At 37.8% G+C, this 17,858-nt stretch overlaps 1 protein-coding gene across 2 annotated transcripts; it reads right to left on the bottom strand.

The window, feature by feature from the left end:
• Positions 1 to 202: 202 nt before the first annotated feature.
• Positions 203 to 8,377, bottom strand: LOC147395955 (dynein beta chain, ciliary protein). Of its 2 annotated transcripts, none has more exons than XM_086451104.1 (3): positions 7,995 to 8,377; positions 1,794 to 1,918; positions 203 to 755 (listed from the first exon to the last, which is right to left on the bottom strand). In XM_086451104.1, the coding sequence occupies exons 1-3, from the start codon at positions 8,341 to 8,343 to the stop codon at positions 474 to 476; spliced, it is 756 nt and encodes a 251-aa protein (XP_086307230.1). In that variant the 5' UTR covers positions 8,344 to 8,377; the 3' UTR covers positions 203 to 473. The 2 variants fall into 2 exon arrangements, with proteins under 2 accessions (XP_086307230.1, XP_086307232.1); XM_086451106.1 differs by lacking the exon at positions 7,995 to 8,377 and adding an exon at positions 5,667 to 5,796.
• Positions 8,378 to 17,858: the final 9,481 nt, after the last annotated feature.

Below are 17,858 nucleotides of genomic sequence, written 5' to 3'. Positions count from 1 at the left end.
CAATGAAAATATTCACAAATGTAGTACAAACATTGTTTTAAATCTCATCCAAGACCAAGACAAGTAAAACATATGGGACAAGATTTAAAACCATAGGTTTATTATGCTCATTGTTGAACGTGACGACTCAAACATATCGGAAGACTCGTTCATGGACGAGAAGAGGCGTCAAACGAGTTTTAAAACCATGAGTACAAAAGCATTATTCCCCATTCAAACAATTAAATCTCATAAATTGATTATTATGAAACAATTTTGTGTTTCTCATTTTGAATCTCATAATTACACTCAATATAAAAGGAACAGTTAGTTAGGTTTCTCATACAAAACTTCCTAAACATGAAGACCTTTCTGCTCCATTTGGCCCACCAAACAACTGACCACTTGTAAGCACTCTGAAGCCCATCTGACCATTACATGTTCTTTCCCATTAAGATCATCATAAGACGAGATGCAAAAGCCATAAGACATCACTAATCTTTTCGCCTATCGGCCCTGTCTTCAGGAGGAATGGATAGGAAGTGCAAGATCTTTTGAACCTGCAAGACATTGATTCGGAACTTTGTAGCAATCTGGTGGACATCCATGGGCCCGTCATGATCTTCACCCTTTCCTTTATGCAGGAGGAAGATCTGTCGCAGCTGAGCTACGTTTAGGGTTCCGGGAGGAACTGGTCTTTCCTCATAGCGACTTGATTCTGGCTTTGTATTTCGCAGCTTTGGCATGGGTCGATTATACTTCTCCACGATGAATGCCTGCACCAAACACCCAGATATTTAAAATTCAAAAATCTAATAAAAATTTGTGGTTACGGAGATCTGAAAAATCAAACTATAGACCAAATGATCATATAACCGGGCAAACTAGATTTTTTTTTCTTGAGTGGTTTCAGTACTTCTAGATTGTTGAAAAGAATAAAAAACATCAAGGTTTCTGGTCTAGGAGATTTCTAATGTGAGACCTATCGATGTGGGTCGCCATGTGGCACAGTGTAAGCAAGGAGGAAGGTAGTTCCTGTTCTACTTGACAAGTATTTGTTTACACTCTACAGACAAAGGTGAGGTTAAATTTTGTGTCTTTGTGACAATCTAAGTACACTGATTTTTATTGCAGCACTGTCTACATTCCAATGGAAAGGATTCCATCGTGACATCTGAGGATGCACTATATTTTAAAGCCATCCCCCCCAGCACTCACGAAGAAGCAAGTGCATCCACACCTTAAGGGGCTAAAACACCACCCACAATCCATGAAAACCGACCTCCCTAATATATTTCCATATTAGAAGCCAGTTATACATATTTCCCTAGGTGGCTATGTAGAAGGCCGTATATATTTCCAGTACAATAGTTACAACACAGGGCCCATTGAAAATATGGAAGCAAGAACAAGTCAGAATTAGTGGCAGCAGTTGAAAAATTCAAAAAGCAAGAGAGCAAAAGAAACATCTATTAATTACAAAATAGTGTTAAATAATTCATAACATATTCTTTATAATTAAGATGATACATTCTGGATATTTTGTCATCAATGATCTAATTGCAACTGTGGGAAATATCAAAATCAGTCTTATTAAAATCCTATGATTAAAACCAAACCTTATTCCAAACGATTTGAATCTGGTTAGATACAAATCTATAATCACCAATCTTGAGATCTACGTACGATTCAAGATACAATTCAAACATTATAGATAACAATATAAAAGCCCTTCACAAAAAATTCTGGTCCAAATTCACAACACTTCCTGACGGAAAATTATAAAAAAAAGTAGCATCAACTCGTAACCTCACCTGGCCCATTTCAGGCTTTCCTCCAGGTTTTGACTTGATACGACCTACCATCTGACTAAGCATGGCATCGTATCCTGGGTCACGATCTTCAAGGGTATTATCAGTGGTAGTCTTCGAAATGCCATCTGGCACAAAGAGAGAAGAAAAAATTAAGAAAGATAAAACAAAAATATATATTATTGTTCCTATGCACAAAAAAATACAGTTTATAGAAATAATTGTCCGAAATAATCCTTCACAAATAGCTCAAAAGCTAATGGACATTTATAGTTTTCTTTTCCATGGTTTATCGGTGGATCTTAACAGTTCTAGATGTAGAATGGTTTCTTGAATTGTCAGAAATGATGCTTACATAAGGATAAGCGAACCAAAAATAACTTAGCTTCGTATTTTCAGGCACTAGGTTTGTTTATCTAAACAAATTCCCATATTCTCTCATTTGATTTAAAGTTGAGTTTTCCTACCAAAGATAGGAAAAAAGGAAATTCCTGATGAATTTTAATAATTTTACTAATCCAATATCTCAGTTACTGTATATTTCTTGAAAAATTTCTTTTACTAACTAAATTTATCCTATTATTCATTTATCTTTTGTTTTTAGTTTTCATTTAAAAAGGCTTGCTCATGAGGCTTACGCCTCACACTTTAGGCCGTTGAAGCACCTCACCTCATTTTTTCTCATTTATATACATTGAGCTAAGTTCCCTTTTCTCTTATGCTACATAAAAGGAGACACATATTCTCTAAAAACTAATACAACACCTTTAATCTATAGTGACTTGACTGAAAAGGACCAACAGTGACAAATAGATGGCTTCAAAGGTAGAAGGAGATCTATCATGGTAGCGATAGAAAAAATGGAACTTGCAACATCAAAACAACAGATTGTGTTCGATGGGATTCTAGGTTTAGTTATTTGTTTAGTGTTACATTCTAGGTTCCTAGTTGGGTTGGGTTCTTTGAGCAAATCACTTATACAAAAACAGAATTTGGCTAACTTGGGATTTATTTTGGATTCCATATAAATATAAATGAAGAATTCGAGCTTAGAAGGTCGTTAATGCAGAACGCAGCCAATGATGAGAATTACTACAATTTTATTTTGCCAGTGACGAAATCTTCCCAATCGAGGAGAATTGATGGGGACATTAAATCTTGAAGAATAGATTTTAATTTTTATTTAGATTTCTTTTTTAGGACTTTATTTTCATGTTTTATTGACCCATGGTCTTAGTATAATATTTAAAAGCAGTTTGATAACTTTAAGATGTGTTTTATTTAAGTTTATTAGGGTTGAAATTTTAGGAGAGAGAAAATTACGAAAATTAGGTATTTAATTTTATTAGGACTCTTGGTTGATTTTTTTTATTTATATATTGTATTAGGATTTATTTATGGGAAGAACGAATGGAAAAACAAGAAATTTCTATTTTCTTTGAATGTTGTTGCATTCAACATGGTTGTTGCCATGGAAATCATTTGTGTGATTCCAAGGTAAATATTTTTTTCTTTTTCATTTCTTTAATCTTCTTCTTATCATCTCTATCTTCTTATTTCAATTATGAGAAATCAAGAAACCATCAAGAACCTTTAATCCTTTCAAGAATCCAACCCATAATCCTTACCCAATCCTAACCCAATTCCCAACAAGATTTCCTTGAATCTCCTATTTTGCCTAAATCAAATTCCATTTTCTTATCTCCACTCATCGTCCTGCATTAAATTGGTATCAAAGCATAGGTCCAAGCAAAAAAAAAATTAGCAGAATATGTTGATGGGAGATGGACTCAACAAAGATGTTCTCAAAGGAATTGAAATATATGTTGTTAGAATTACGTCAACGCGCCTCTCTAGCATATTTTCGGATTGTTCGTAACCGTATTATAAAGGAAAACAAAAAGCACAAGCAATTACGTGATACATGGTATGAACAATTCAGACAACAAAACTTGTGCTTCAAGTGCAACCATTTTGGACACTTTAAATCAGAATGCTCAAACAGGGATAATGAAGCAAATGTGATAGAAGTCCATCCTTCTAAACACAATGCGAGTAATGAAGAAATCTATGAGCCTGATCTAAATGATAGTGAAATTGAGGAGTGTGAAGCATCATTATTGAATCTTAATGAAGATCATGAAGTAGAAATTACGTCAAAAGAGCCTAAGGAAAATCTTTTGTAGCCAACATCTAGAGTTTTTGTTAATGATAAAGTTATTCCTTCAATACCTCAAATCGACTTAATCATCTCAAACAGGTATAATGAAAACTTTTCCAAGATAAAAGTTAGCAATTTGAAGTTAATAGTTCAACACAACATCAAGACACAAAGACGAATCTTCACCAAAAGAGATGAACCACAAATTATCATGATCATTCTCAAGCACTTTAAAACTCGAGGTCGAGTTTTCTCCAACTAGAAGAGAATAATGCGGAACGTAACCGATGATGAGAATTACTACAATTTTATTTTTCTAGTGACGAAATATTCCTAGTTGAGGAGAATTGATGGGGACATCAAATCTTGAAGAGTAGATTTTAATTTCTATTTAAATTTCTGTTTTAAGACTTGAATTTATGTTTCTATGGCTTATTTCATGTTTTATTGGCCCATGGTCTTAGTATAATATTTATGGACAGTTTGGTAACTTTAGGATGTGTTTTATATAAGTTAGGATGTGTTTTATTTAAGTTTAATAGGGTTGAACATTTAGAAGAGAGAAAGTTACGAAAATTAGGTATTTTAATTTTATTAGGACTCTTGGTTGATTTTATTTATTTATTTATAGATTGTATTAGGGTTTATTTATGGAGAAAATGAATGGAATAAACAAAAACTTTCTATTTTCTTTGAATATTGGTGCATTCAACATGATTGTTGCCATGGAAATCATTGGAGTGATTCCAAGGTATATATATATATATATTTTCCTTTTCTTTAATCTCTTTCTTATCATCTATCTTCTTTTTTTATTTGTGAGATGTGAAAAATCAAGAAACCATCAAGAACCTTTAATCGTTTAAGAATCCAACCTATAATCCTTACCCAATCCTAAACCAAATCCTTAACCCAATCCCTAATCAGATTTTCCTGAATCCTCTATTTTTCCAAAATCAAATTCCATTTTCTTATCTCTCCTAATGTTGCCCAAATCCTTAACCCAATCACGAACCAGATTTCCCTAAATCTCTTATTTTGCCTAATCAAATTCCATTTTCTTATCTCCCCTTATTGTCCTACATCAGTCATTCACTCTCAAAGTGATCTAGGAGATCTAGAACCCCAAGTCCAATTCTTTTTTGTTTAGTTTGAATTAGTATACATGATATGATGTAATCTTATCAATACAAGCCTGAATAAAATATAAATGATCAAGTCATACACGTGTTTACTATTGTGAAAGTGTTCAACAGATGCTTATTATGAAACCATTGTTTTGCACAATAAATGTCTCAATTAGAAGTTATATGTTACAACCCCTAAGTGACAATGGCTTAACTCTCTGCAATATTAATACAGATTAGTTTTTTAGAGTCAGATCAAGCTAGGGCTATCAACGGATAGGTATCTGATCGGATAGTGCTATATCCGAATTCGAATCCGAAAAAAAATAGTGATATCCGAATTCAAATTCAAATTTGATCAGATATCACTAACCAAGATTTGAATTCGAATTTGAAAAGTATATCGAATATCCGATAATATCCGATCCGATAAAAATCCTACAAAAATTAGATTCGATCTCTACCATCCTCTTCAATCTACAAAAAAAACCCAACCGATTTTCCTATTTTGGTTTGAGGTTGAAGCCGATGGAATTTTAAAGGAAAAAAATGGGGTTTTACTTTGAGAGAGGGAGATGAAGTATCTACCTGGAAGCATGGATGCTTGCCGACCGAAGAAAGATGGTGGTCATGGAGCTCGCTGGAAAAAAATAAAGGGTTTTGGCAAAAATCGTTTTGCTTTGAGAGTGAGAGAGAGAGGAAGTATTACCTGATGCTCGCCGGCCGGAGAAGATAGTGGTTATGGAGATGGTCCGGTCGAAACCCACCCTTACCATTTTGCCGGCTACCGACTGGTTTTTGCGTTTGCGGTTTAGAGAAGATAAAGTTTTAAAATTAAATTTTGTTGTATATATATATATATATTGTTGTATATTATGAATATATAACATATATATTTAAATCGGAGCGGATATTATCAAATCGGATTTCACAACATCCGAATTCGTATCCGAAACTCATTTGAATATTAAAATAACATCCAAATTCGAATTCGATATCCGAAAAATTCGAATAATATCCAATTTTTCGAATCGAATTCGAATTCGAATTCAAATTTTCGGATATCCATTGACAGGCCTAGATCAAGCCATGCTGGGTTTTCTCTTATTTAGGTATTTCTAATAAAATTGTAAGAAAACATTTGTAGTATTGAACTTCCTTAGTTACCTGTTTTTTTTCCCTCAGGGTGGGTCGTCTCAACCTTCCCGTCGTTGTATCATTTTATTCCCTTATCAATCAAAAAAATTGTAATACTACAATTTATAAGTTTTTTTAGTCTTATGGAAGTGTTTGACAGATGCCCATTACCCATTGTTTTGTACAATAAATGTCTCAATTAGAAGTTCCATGCTAAAAGACCAAGGAAATAAATGTTGACAACCATTTACCCCAAAAGACCGATCTGATGGGAAAGGATGCAACCATAAATATAAGAGGGTCACGAGTCGAACCGGGGCATAATACATGAGCACGTGACACCCGAGAGCAGAGGCGGATAACTCAACACTCCCTCTCACCCATAAGGGTGGAAAATTCCTTCGGGGAGACTCGAATCCATGACCTAAATTGTTGGGTTTGGTGATATAAAATCACCACATTCTTTTGTTTCTTGAGGTTTCTACTTATGTGGGGTATTTTTAGTATTTTCTTTCATTAGCTTATGAGAAACAAAAGGGGTCCTTAGATTGAGACTTTAAAAGGGGGTTCCTTTAAAATGAATTTTTCTCTTTTGTTAAAAGGTGTGAGAAAAGATTGAGTCTCTATGTGAGTATTTTTCTTCTCTAGTAAAACCTAGATGCTCAAAGTTGTTGGGGTTGATCTCCACATTATAGTCGAAGGCTTGTGACAACGGAAGTGGGATCAATTTCTTGTTTGGGTATTTACTAGAGTTGGGTGTAGAGATTTGGTGGGTTTTCACCGGAGAGTTGGAGGTAAGTATAAATCTTCATTCTTGTAATTTCTTCCTTAAGTAGTAAATTTCTACTTGCCGGATTGCCCGTGGATGTAACTTCATTGTGGGTGAATCACGTATATCTTGTGTTGTGATTGTGTTCATTTCTCTATTTTCTTTATTATTACTTGTATTTATTTTGCAACACATTCTTGGGGTTTGGTTGTTGGAATTAATTGCTTTAGTGCTAGAAGGGATTAATTTCAATAATTGGATTTCTATGTATAGCTTGGGATCTAGCCACAACATAAACAAACCTAAGGCTCTGATACCATGTTGACAACCATTTACCTCAAAAGACCTATCTGACGGGGAAGGGTGCAACTATGAATATAAGAGGGTCACGGGTCGAACTAGGGCACGATACGGGAGCACGTGACATCCGGAGTGGAAGAGGAAAAGACAACACTCAACAATAAAGGGCATAAGTTTCTGCAACATTGATACTGATGGGTTTTATGGAATCAGATAAAGTGATGTTAGATTTTCTCTTGTTTGGGTGTTTCTTATAAATTTGTAACCCTGCACATAACCTAGGTGGAAGACAGTTCCAATTGTTGATATTTTGTTCTATAGAATTTTCTACATTTTAAGTCCATTAAGCTTCTTTTTAATGCTAAGAGATAATTGTGGTTGGGGGGGGGGGGGGGGGGGGGGGGGGGGGGGGGGGGGGGGGAGGGGGGGAGAGAGAGAGAGAGAAGAAGAAGAGAAGTCGAGAAAAATGGGATTTTTATTGTGGGGGGTGTTGGTAATTCTCATTTTCAATCTCCTTGTATCTTGTTTTCCCCCTTTTTCAATATATTATACTTATAAATAATAAAAAAAATTCTCATTTTCAATGAGGTTATTTTCTTGTAAATTCTTTATTATTGGTTCTTTTAATATCAGTTAAATTCAAATTTCTTACAAAAAAAATTAGGAATAAAACGAAAGATATAAAAACGGCAGCAATTTAACCCACTCACCAGGATCGGAACCATCGGTTCTACCTTCGCCTCTCTTCGGATCCATCTTTGGTTCCACTGTTGGAACCACTTTCGGACGCCTCTCAACGTTCTTGACCTGTGACGAAGAAGACGGATCGAGACTCGAACTCCGAACTCGACTCGTGGCTCGCCTCAATGCCTGCCCCATCCCTGATTCCGCCTTTTTCCAACTACTACCACTGTACGGACTTGTTTTAGGGTGATTTGGGATCAAATCAGGAGGTTTTGATGCTGTTTCTGTTGGATTAGAGAGGTTTGATGAGAAACGAAGAGCTGAAATTAGGGTTTTATTTGGAGAAATCTGAGAACGAAAACTACATATAGACATAGGCACATTGCAGCTTTAGGTGTAAGAAACGAGAATGATGGGGTTTTAAATACGCAACGCTGAAAAACTGGGAAATGGCTCTAATGCGACTTGGATGGATGATCTATCATCCACGTAGCTTTTGCATTTGATAACCACGTCACTCAATGGTACAGGTTCGGTTCGGATCCAATCGTGGTGGATTGGATCAGATCAGGTTTAGACGGATCTGGATCAATAAATTTTGGGTAAGTTAGACATACTCCACTTTTTACCTTCAACCTCGAAAAATGTTATTTGGTGAATATTTGAGAAAGCTCCCCTGCATTTTCAAAGTCATAGGATGCCCCTTGACCACAGCCCTCTATGAGAGACCAAAAAATTATTATATTGCACCCTTGCTTTTAATAATTTGTATCCTCATCTTCAACCTTATGATGTAATTCAATGGATATACATACATATATATATATATATAGGGTCACGTTATTACGACCCCCTTTGCGACCCCCTTTGCGACACACCTTTTTGTCTTATATGGGCAAAAATGTTTGGAATGGGCTGATTTTTTGTGAGGATGATCTCTATGGTGAGGGGATCATCCTGGCAAAAAATCATCCCATTCCAAAACTTCTAACCCCATCAAAATTGATTTACAAAAAATGGACGGTCTATAATTTTTCAACAAAAATCGGACGGTCTAGAAGTTTTGGAATGGGCTGATTTTTTGCCAGGATGATCCCCTCACCATAGAGATCATCCTCACAAAAAATCAGCCCATTCCAAACATTTTTGCCCATATAAGACAAAAAGGTGTGTCGCAAAGGGGGTTGCAAAGGGGGTCGTAATAACGCAACTCATATATATATATATAGAGTTGCGTTATTACGACCCCCTTTGCAACCCCCTTTGCGACACACCTTTTTGTCTTATATGGGCAAAAATGTTTGGAATGGGCTGATTTTTTGTGAGGATGATCTCTATGGTGAGGGGATCATCCTGGCAAAAAATCATCCCATTCCAAAACTTCTAACCCCATCAAAATTGATTTACAAAAATTGGACGGTCTATAATTTTTCAACAAAAATCGGACGGTCTAGAAGTTTTGGAATGGGCTGATTTTTTGCCAGGATGATCCCCTCACCATAGAGATCATCCTCACAAAAAATCAGCCCATTCCAAACATTTTTGCCCATATAAGACAAAAAGGTGTGTCGCAAAGGGGGTTGCAAAGGGGGTCGTAATAACGCAACTCATATATATATATATAGAGTTGCGTTATTACGACCCCCTTTGCAACCCCCTTTGCGACACACCTTTTTGTCTTATATGGGCAAAAATGTTTGGAATGGGCTGATTTTTTGTGAGAATGATCTCTATGGTGAGGGGATCATCCTGGCAAAAAATCAGCCCATTCCAAAACTTCTAGACCGTCCGATTTTTGTTGAAAAATTATAGACCGTCCAATTTTTGTAATCAATTTTGATGGGGTTAGAAGTTTTGGAATGGGATGATTTTTTTCCAGGATGATCCCCTCACCATAGAGATCATCCTCACAAAAAATCAGCCCATTCCAAACATTTTTGCCCATATAAGACAAAAAGGTGTGTCGCAAAGGGGGTTGCAAAGGGGGTCGTAATAACGTGACCCATATATATATATATATATATATATAATATATATATATATATATATATATATATGGAAAATGTTCAGCAACAAACATTTTGACAAACATTTTGGCAAAACATTTTTCAAAATATGGGTTATAGGTTTTGGAATGGGCTGATTTTTGGTGAGGATGATCTCTACGGGGAGGAGATCATCATCACCAAAAATCAGCCCATTCCAAAACTTCTAACCCATAAAAAATGATTTACAAAAAATGGACGGTCCACAAATTTTCAATTTGTAAACATGGGGCTAGAAGTTTTGGAATGAGCTGATTTTTGATGAGGATGATCTCCTCACCGTAGAGATCATCCTCACCAAAAATCAGCCTATTCCAAAACCTATAACCCATGTTTTGAAAAATGTTTTGCCAAAATGTTTGTCAAAATGTTTGTTGCTGAAAGGGACCTATATATATGGGGGCGGTTCAAGGGCCATATGTAAAAACATATGAAAAAACAATGGTTTTTCAAAATAAGGGTTGGAGGTTTTGGATTGAGCTGATTTTTTGCAAGGATGGTCACTATGATGAGAAGATCATCCTCACAAAAAATCAGCTCAATCAGAAACTTCTAAATCCATCAAAAATGATTTATAAATTATTGAAAAAAGTTGACAAAAAATCGACGGTCCACATTCTAAATCACTTTTAATGGGGTTAGAAATTTCAGATTGGACTGATTTTTTTTTTTTTTTTTTTGATGATCTTCACATCATAGAGATCATCCTCACGAAAAATCAGCTCAATTCGAAACTTCTAACCTATATTTTAAAATTTTATTAATGTTACAATGTTTTTACATATGTTTTTTCATATGGCCCTTGATCTTGACCCTATATATATATAGGGAGCGGTTCATTGGACATAACACCGACACCTCCAAATTGAAAAATGAAAACAATTATAGAAACCACCATACAATCTTAAAGATCAAAAAGAGTACCTTAAGGGTCGCAATTGGATGAAAGGCGATTGGAGTGAACCAAAAGAAGGCTCGTTTCTTCTTGAGTTCAAAGACCATCAAGCCATGACCTTGTAATCATACTACCCAAGCACACAAATACTACATTTTGAGGATGCTTTCAAGCAGATTCTGCAAATAGGCTAAACAAATTTGTCCGACTCAAAGAGACCAAACATCAACACCATGCAAGCCACAAGCACCTTAACAAAGTAAATCAAAGAAACAATTCATTGAAATACATGTTTCAGATTATTTTTTTTATAAAATTAATTGAAAATAAAACAAAATGGTTTACAAAGGAGGTCGAGGAGACTTACTAATAAATCGAGTATTTAGAAGTATTGAAAACCCATGCATGCTCCAAGTCGCACCCAAGGCGTTTGTATAGGCAAAAATTCACTCTACCTCATTATCCTCACTGATTCTTCCTAAGCTCGGAGGAGGACCTACAACAAAACCACTTCGACTCTCAAGTTAGAATTTCAATGCCGACTTAACAAAGTATTCTCTAGGAAATATTTTTCTAACATTTTAGGTGTGTTGCTACCTTGTATTTATAGAATTCTCTACTTGTAGATCTCCTTGGATACTTTTCGAAGTAGTTGCACCTGCTCTGTGATCTACCTCGATTTCCGTGAGAGCAATTACACCTAATCTCTTACTTGCAGGAGCAGTTACACGTAACCTCTCAGATGCAGAAGTAATTACATCTAACATACCAAGCTTTACAGAGTTTCCCCTGACCTACCCACTAACATAATTTAAAAGGTCAGTCTTAATGCTTGGTCAGTTAGCCCTCCACAGAATCTGGTGATTCGGTTATGATTCCTCGAGATTGCCACATGTTACTCGCTGAAAAAATATCCTCCACACTACCCTTTCGGGATTTTGGATCATGATCCGCGGCTGGCCCCAAGATACCGTAATTAATGGCAGACGCATGGCGACCTCTTGCTGGGTGGTGGTTCATCAAGCACTCATTAATGGCATTAAACTCAAAATCCGACCGTTTGAACGTCCATGTTAGCACTTGTAATTATTTCCTTCGTAACTCGTGCTCTCGGTGAATTTGTTATGCGGCACATTTATGCGTCGTCTACACATGGCGCAATGGTATTAGTCGGCTTCGCACACGCGTTTGTACCTCTTGCCTCGTTCCTAACGCCAATCAATATGTCATCCTATTCATTATTGCCTTGTTTCTCGAGGGCTTCCTAGCCTTCCATTTTGCTACACATCTCGAGGTTCCATAGGCCTATATATACCTCATTCCTTCTCGTTTTTCAATTTTTACTCTTTACTCTCTATTTTCCTCTCTTAACACTCTACTCTCTCGTTTCTCAAGCTTGTACTAGCTCGGCATCAGGGAGTTCTTCTCTTCCAAAATTCTTACATTTAGTGTACTTCTTCAACCACAAGGTTAAATTGCCAGTCCTTTCCCCTCTCCTCAAAAGAAATCTCATATTTTTTATACCTTATTCATTTATGGCTATGGGGAAGACTTATTCCCCCACACGTCCTCCATTATCCAAAATCAAGGATACCTATGCTATCCCTGATGACGTGGGCACATCTCTTACGAATATGCCCTCGTGCTCTTAAGGCTTCCCCCAGGGTACCACAGTGGTGTTTTGGAGGTAGTTTAAAGTCGACTTCTGAGTCCCTCTAAGTAGGTTAACTCAAGAGGTCTTAAATTTCTACCGAAGGGTCCCAAGTCAAATGAGCGAAAACTTTTTTCACTTAATCCATGCTATAGAGCAGATGAATGCTCGGCTAGGGGAAGGTCTCCATCTCGGGCTCCTCGATATAAGGGCCCAATTTGCCCTAAAAAGGTGTCCCAAGAAACAAAGGTTTTTTATTTAACCAAGAGGAGAGATAAGTCATCCTTGTTCGAGCTTCTTGACTCGGACAAGGAATGGTTTTTATTCCTGATGAAGTTAACTGGTCGGTGGGAGTACGTGCCCAGGGACAAGCTTCTCTCTCTCTCTCGCGTTTAACTCTTTCAATGGACGGGTGAGTCTTATCCCTTTTATTCCTATCATCCTTCAAGTTTTTTCTGAGGTTTAACCCTTTTTTTTATATGACTACAAGTCCGAGCAAAGATAAAGGCGTGTAATCATCACGCACTATCTCTCCAACCTGAAATTGTATCACCACGCCACTGAGTTTCTACAGCTCGTCGGTTCATATAGGGAGGGCGAAGGATCGAGGTGTCCGAGCTTTGCTCACCAGCTTTCTGACGATGAGGACATGTCTTTTTGTTCGAATCGGCCAACTCCTACCTTCGATTCCGATGCCTCTAACGACGAGGTGGTGGAAGTGGCTCTTTCCCACCTCAAAGCTGAAGATGAGGAGGACGAGCAGCCTCTTCTGAAGAAACTAAAGAGGGGTAATGACCCCCAGCCCTCTAAAATTGGAACCGCTACCCCCCAAGTTCCTGCTCCAACAGTTGCTACTTCTTCTCAAGCCCCTACCAATCGATCCCAAACCTCAGCTTCCACATCTAAGACTGGACACAGGGAAACTAGCCCCCAGACCGTCCCATGGGTCGTTTTCCAGTCCATGGCTGGAAAGTCAATCACATACCAAGATTTCGCGCTCATCAGCTCCAGAGTTGCTCGAGTGTTGTTTGAGTCGTCATGTCTTCCAAAAGACATGGCAATTATTAACAAGCATTTTGCGAAGGACCCATCAAGGTTCTTCAACGATACTTTTCGAGCTTTGATTACAATGAGGCTCTCTGACTTCCCTTAATGTTCTTTTTTATTTCTATTTGCCCAGTTTTGACGTCTCTATTTTTTTTCAGGTCTAGCATGCTGTGACGAAGATCAACCACTCGAGGGACGCGACGCTAACCGATTGTGATAATGCTGAAGCGGCTGCAAAAAGGTTTCAAAACGAAAATGATGTTGTCACGTCCAACTCTCTGAAGATCCATGGCAACCTGGATGTTATGAAATCCGAGCTAGAATAGGTGAGGACAAGTCTCGCCTTGGTGGAGAGAAAGGTTGCCTCGATTGAAAAAGAGTTGGAGGCAGAGAAGGAGAAAGCACTCGAGGAAAAGCTAGCTCACCTGTAAGCCCAACTTGATGAGTCAGAGTCAGCCTGGGAGAAGGCTTATAACAAGATTAAGGCAAAATTGACAAAAGTCGAGCTGGCTCTGAAAGCTGTTATTGCTTCTACTGACCCTACCGAAGCTCCAAAGGATACGGGCAACATTCCCAATGATGCCAATCTTTCTTAGGAAATCTTTTGTAATTAACTTAGTTCTTTATCAATAAAAAATATGTTTCTTCTTTGTGTTTCGCCTTATAGACTTTATTTACAAACCAAGTAATCCCCAAAAGATTATGGATTTAATTTGATAATGCATTCCCAACTTGGGATATGATTTCAAAACAATCTGAGATTCAGAAAATGAAATAGATGTTTAACTTCATATGGTCGGGCTCTGCTCCTGCGATGAGCCGAGTTCACATAAAAACTGTTTGAAATGCCAGATTGGGCTTAGATCGTGAGATGACCAAAGACTTAGGTATATAATAACATGACCGAATGAGATCCTGGACCGAGCTTGGCCATAATGAAGGGTCAAAGCTCTTTGTTGTACCAATTCCTCAATTGGACTCGACTCCAGTGAAGTACCAAGACTTTTCATTATACCAACTCCTCAATTGGGCTCAACTCCAATAAAGGGTGAGGCTTTTTGATATACCAACTCCTCAGTTGGGTTCGGCTCTAGTGAAAGGCCAAGGTTTTTCTCTATACCAACTCCTTAATTGGGCTTGACTCTAGTGAAATGCCAAGGCTTTTCATCTTGCGGAGGATTCTGATAATAATCGACAGAAGTCCCAGGATAGGTTTAAATTTAGATGATCCAAGACTTTTAAAGGGTAATAGAATGTAATAACGTTTGGAGATAAGATATTTCATTGATAGTATTTTTTGAGGTTGAAGGCATTCCACAATGCCGTGATTACATCTCCTAGTACCGTTTTTAAATAATATACCCCTGCTTCTTCGACTTTGTAGACGATGTACAGTCCTTCCCAATTTGCTCATAGCTTTCCATTGTTTAGCTATTTTGTGTTGGAGAATACCTTTCGCAGTACAATATCTCCAACCTTGAACTCCCTCTTCCGTGCTCTTCGATCATAAGATCTCTTCAGTTGCTATTGATACCGTGTGAGTCTCTCCATTACTCTCTCTCGAGTTTCATCCAACCAATCAAGATTTCGTGCTATCATTTCCTCGTTCATGCTTGCCTCAACAACTTGCGCTCTGATTGTGGGGATTTGTACCTTGGTGGGGATGACGGCCTCCATTCCATATGCTAATGCAAACGGTGTTAGCCCCGAGGCTTGTCTAAGCATCATTCAGTATGCCCATAATACGTTGTACAATTCTTCCACCCATTTCCCTTTATGTTCGGCTAGTCTTTTTTCTTAGGTTATCCAGTATCGTCTTGTTTGAAACTTCTACCTATCCATTCCCTTGTGGGTAACTCGACGATGATTGGAGTGAGTGGATCTCGTACTCTTTATAGTACAATTGCACTCGATTTCCTTTGAATTGTATGTCGTTTTCTGAGATTATCACATATGGGATCCCAAAACGTGTTATGATGTGTTCTCATGTAAATTTGATAACTTCTTCCTCTCTTATTCGAGTAAGTTGGATAGCCTTTACCCATTTTGTGAAGTAGTCCGTTGCCACCAGTATGAACTTCTTACTCCCTTTCTCTTGAGGTAAGGGCTCAACGATATACATTCCCCAGATTGTGAATGGTCAGGAAGTTGTCATCGAGTGAAGCTCGTCAGAAGGTCGGAGGTTCAAATGAGCGAACTTTTGCATCTGTCACACGTTCTGTTGTACCTTTTACAATCTTCTTGCATCCTTGGCCAGAAATATCCTTAAGTTACTACTTTATTCGTCAGTGACCGTCCTCCCAAGTGATTCCCACATACTCCCCCATGCATCTCTACCATTACTAGCTCGGATTCTTTTGCATTTCAAGAGTGGTCCCCCGAACGACATTTTGTACAGTTCTCTATCGACTAGTATACCTTCTGATCTTATAAAGGAGGTTCCTTGCCTTTTTCTTATCCTCAGGGAGGAGTCTTGACCGAAGGTATTCCATGTAGTTGTGCATCCAATCCAGCGTTTGGTCGATCTATATACATTTCTCTAGCTGACAGTCGATATTTGCCTTTTGCTGATATTCCACGGGTATCACTCAAGATTCCAAATCTCCAAGTATTGAAGCAATGAACGCTAGCGAGTCAACGTATCTGTTTTTGTCCCTCGAAATTCTATTTATCTGTACTTCGATTAATTTGTTGAGCTATCTTTTTACTACTGCCAAGTATCTTGCCATCTACTTATTTTTAGCCTTGTACTCTCTACCACACTGGTTTACAACTAGCTAGGAGTCTAAATACCATAAGTTTGCTGATCTTGAGGTCCTTAGCCATTTTGAACCCATTTATGACGACTTCATATTCTACCTCGTTGTTTGAAGTCCCATACCCGAGCTTCAATACTTGAGCATGTCATTGTTCAGGGTTACCAACACTATGCCGACACTTGACCCAGTATAGTTTGACGACCCGTCGACGAACATTCTCTACCCTGATTGACTGCTGCATGGGTCGATTTCTTCTACTATTTCATCCTCTTCCTCTTCCCAGTTAGGATCCTTGATTGAAAAATCTACTAGGAAATCCGCCAACACTTGTCTTTTCAATGTTGTTCTTTTTTCGAACTATAGGTCGTGCTCTCCAAGAGCTACTGCCCATCTCACCATTCTCCTAAATTTTTCCGGCCTATACATCATGTCTTTTAGAGGGTGATTGTTTACTACTCGGATTCAATGAGACAAAAAGTAGGATCGAAGTTTCTATGCTGCATAAACTAGGGATATGCTAACCTTTTCAATTTTTGTGTATTTGACCTTTGATGGGCCTAGCATTTTGTTGATGTAATAGATAAGATACTCTTGCCCGAGGTCTACCTTGAATAAGATCGAGCTTATAGACAATGTTGTGGTTGCCGAATAGATCTCCAACTCTTCCCCTTCTTTTAAAGTATTGAGAATAGGTGGCTATCTCAAGTATTTCTTAAGGTTGCGGAAAACTGTCTCGCATTCTTCATTCCACTCAAACCCTTTTTCCTTTCTTCAACAAGCTGAATAATAGACAACATCTATCCGAGACTCGAGAGATGAACCTATTCAAGGTCGTATCCTCCCGGCTAAAGTCTGCACCTACTTCAGGTTCCTCGGACTTGGCATCTCGATCAAAAATCGTATTTGATTTGGGTTTGCCTCAACTCCTCTATTTGTAATTATATACTCAAGGACTTTTTCAAAAGACACCCTGATAACTTTTTCGAGTTTAACCTCATTCGATATCCCCTTAGGGGCTTGAACGTCACCTCAAGATCTCTTAGGTGGTCTTCTATTTTTTTATTATTTACTAGCAGATCATCGATGTACACCTCTACCGTCCTCTTGATCATGTCCTCGAACATTCTAGTTACCAGTCTCTGATATGTTGTCCTTGCATTTTTTTAACCCGAAAGGCATGACTGTGTAGTGAAACAACCTTTGCTCAATTATGAAAGATGTTATCTCCTGATCCTTTACTGCCAGGGGAATCTGCTTATATCCTGAGTATTCGTCCATGAATGACACCATTTCATGTGCCGAAGTGGAATCAACCAACCTATCGATCCTCGACAAGGTAAAATTATCTTTTGGGCAGGCTTTGTAAAAGTTGGTGAAATCGATGCAAACCCAGACCCTCTCATCCTTTTTTGGCACTACTACTATATTCACTATCCATTCAGGATACTTAAGTTCTTTGATGAATCCCACTCTCAAGAGTTTACTGACTCCTC

This window comes from Akebia trifoliata, chromosome 8 (assembly GCF_017979445.1).
Source record: "Akebia trifoliata isolate Shusen 1 chromosome 8, ASM1797944v1, whole genome shotgun sequence".
NCBI classification, from domain to species: Eukaryota; Viridiplantae; Streptophyta; class Magnoliopsida; order Ranunculales; family Lardizabalaceae; genus Akebia; species Akebia trifoliata.
Note: the sequence above shows the minus strand (reverse complement) of the source record. Positions and strands in the feature narration are given on the sequence as shown.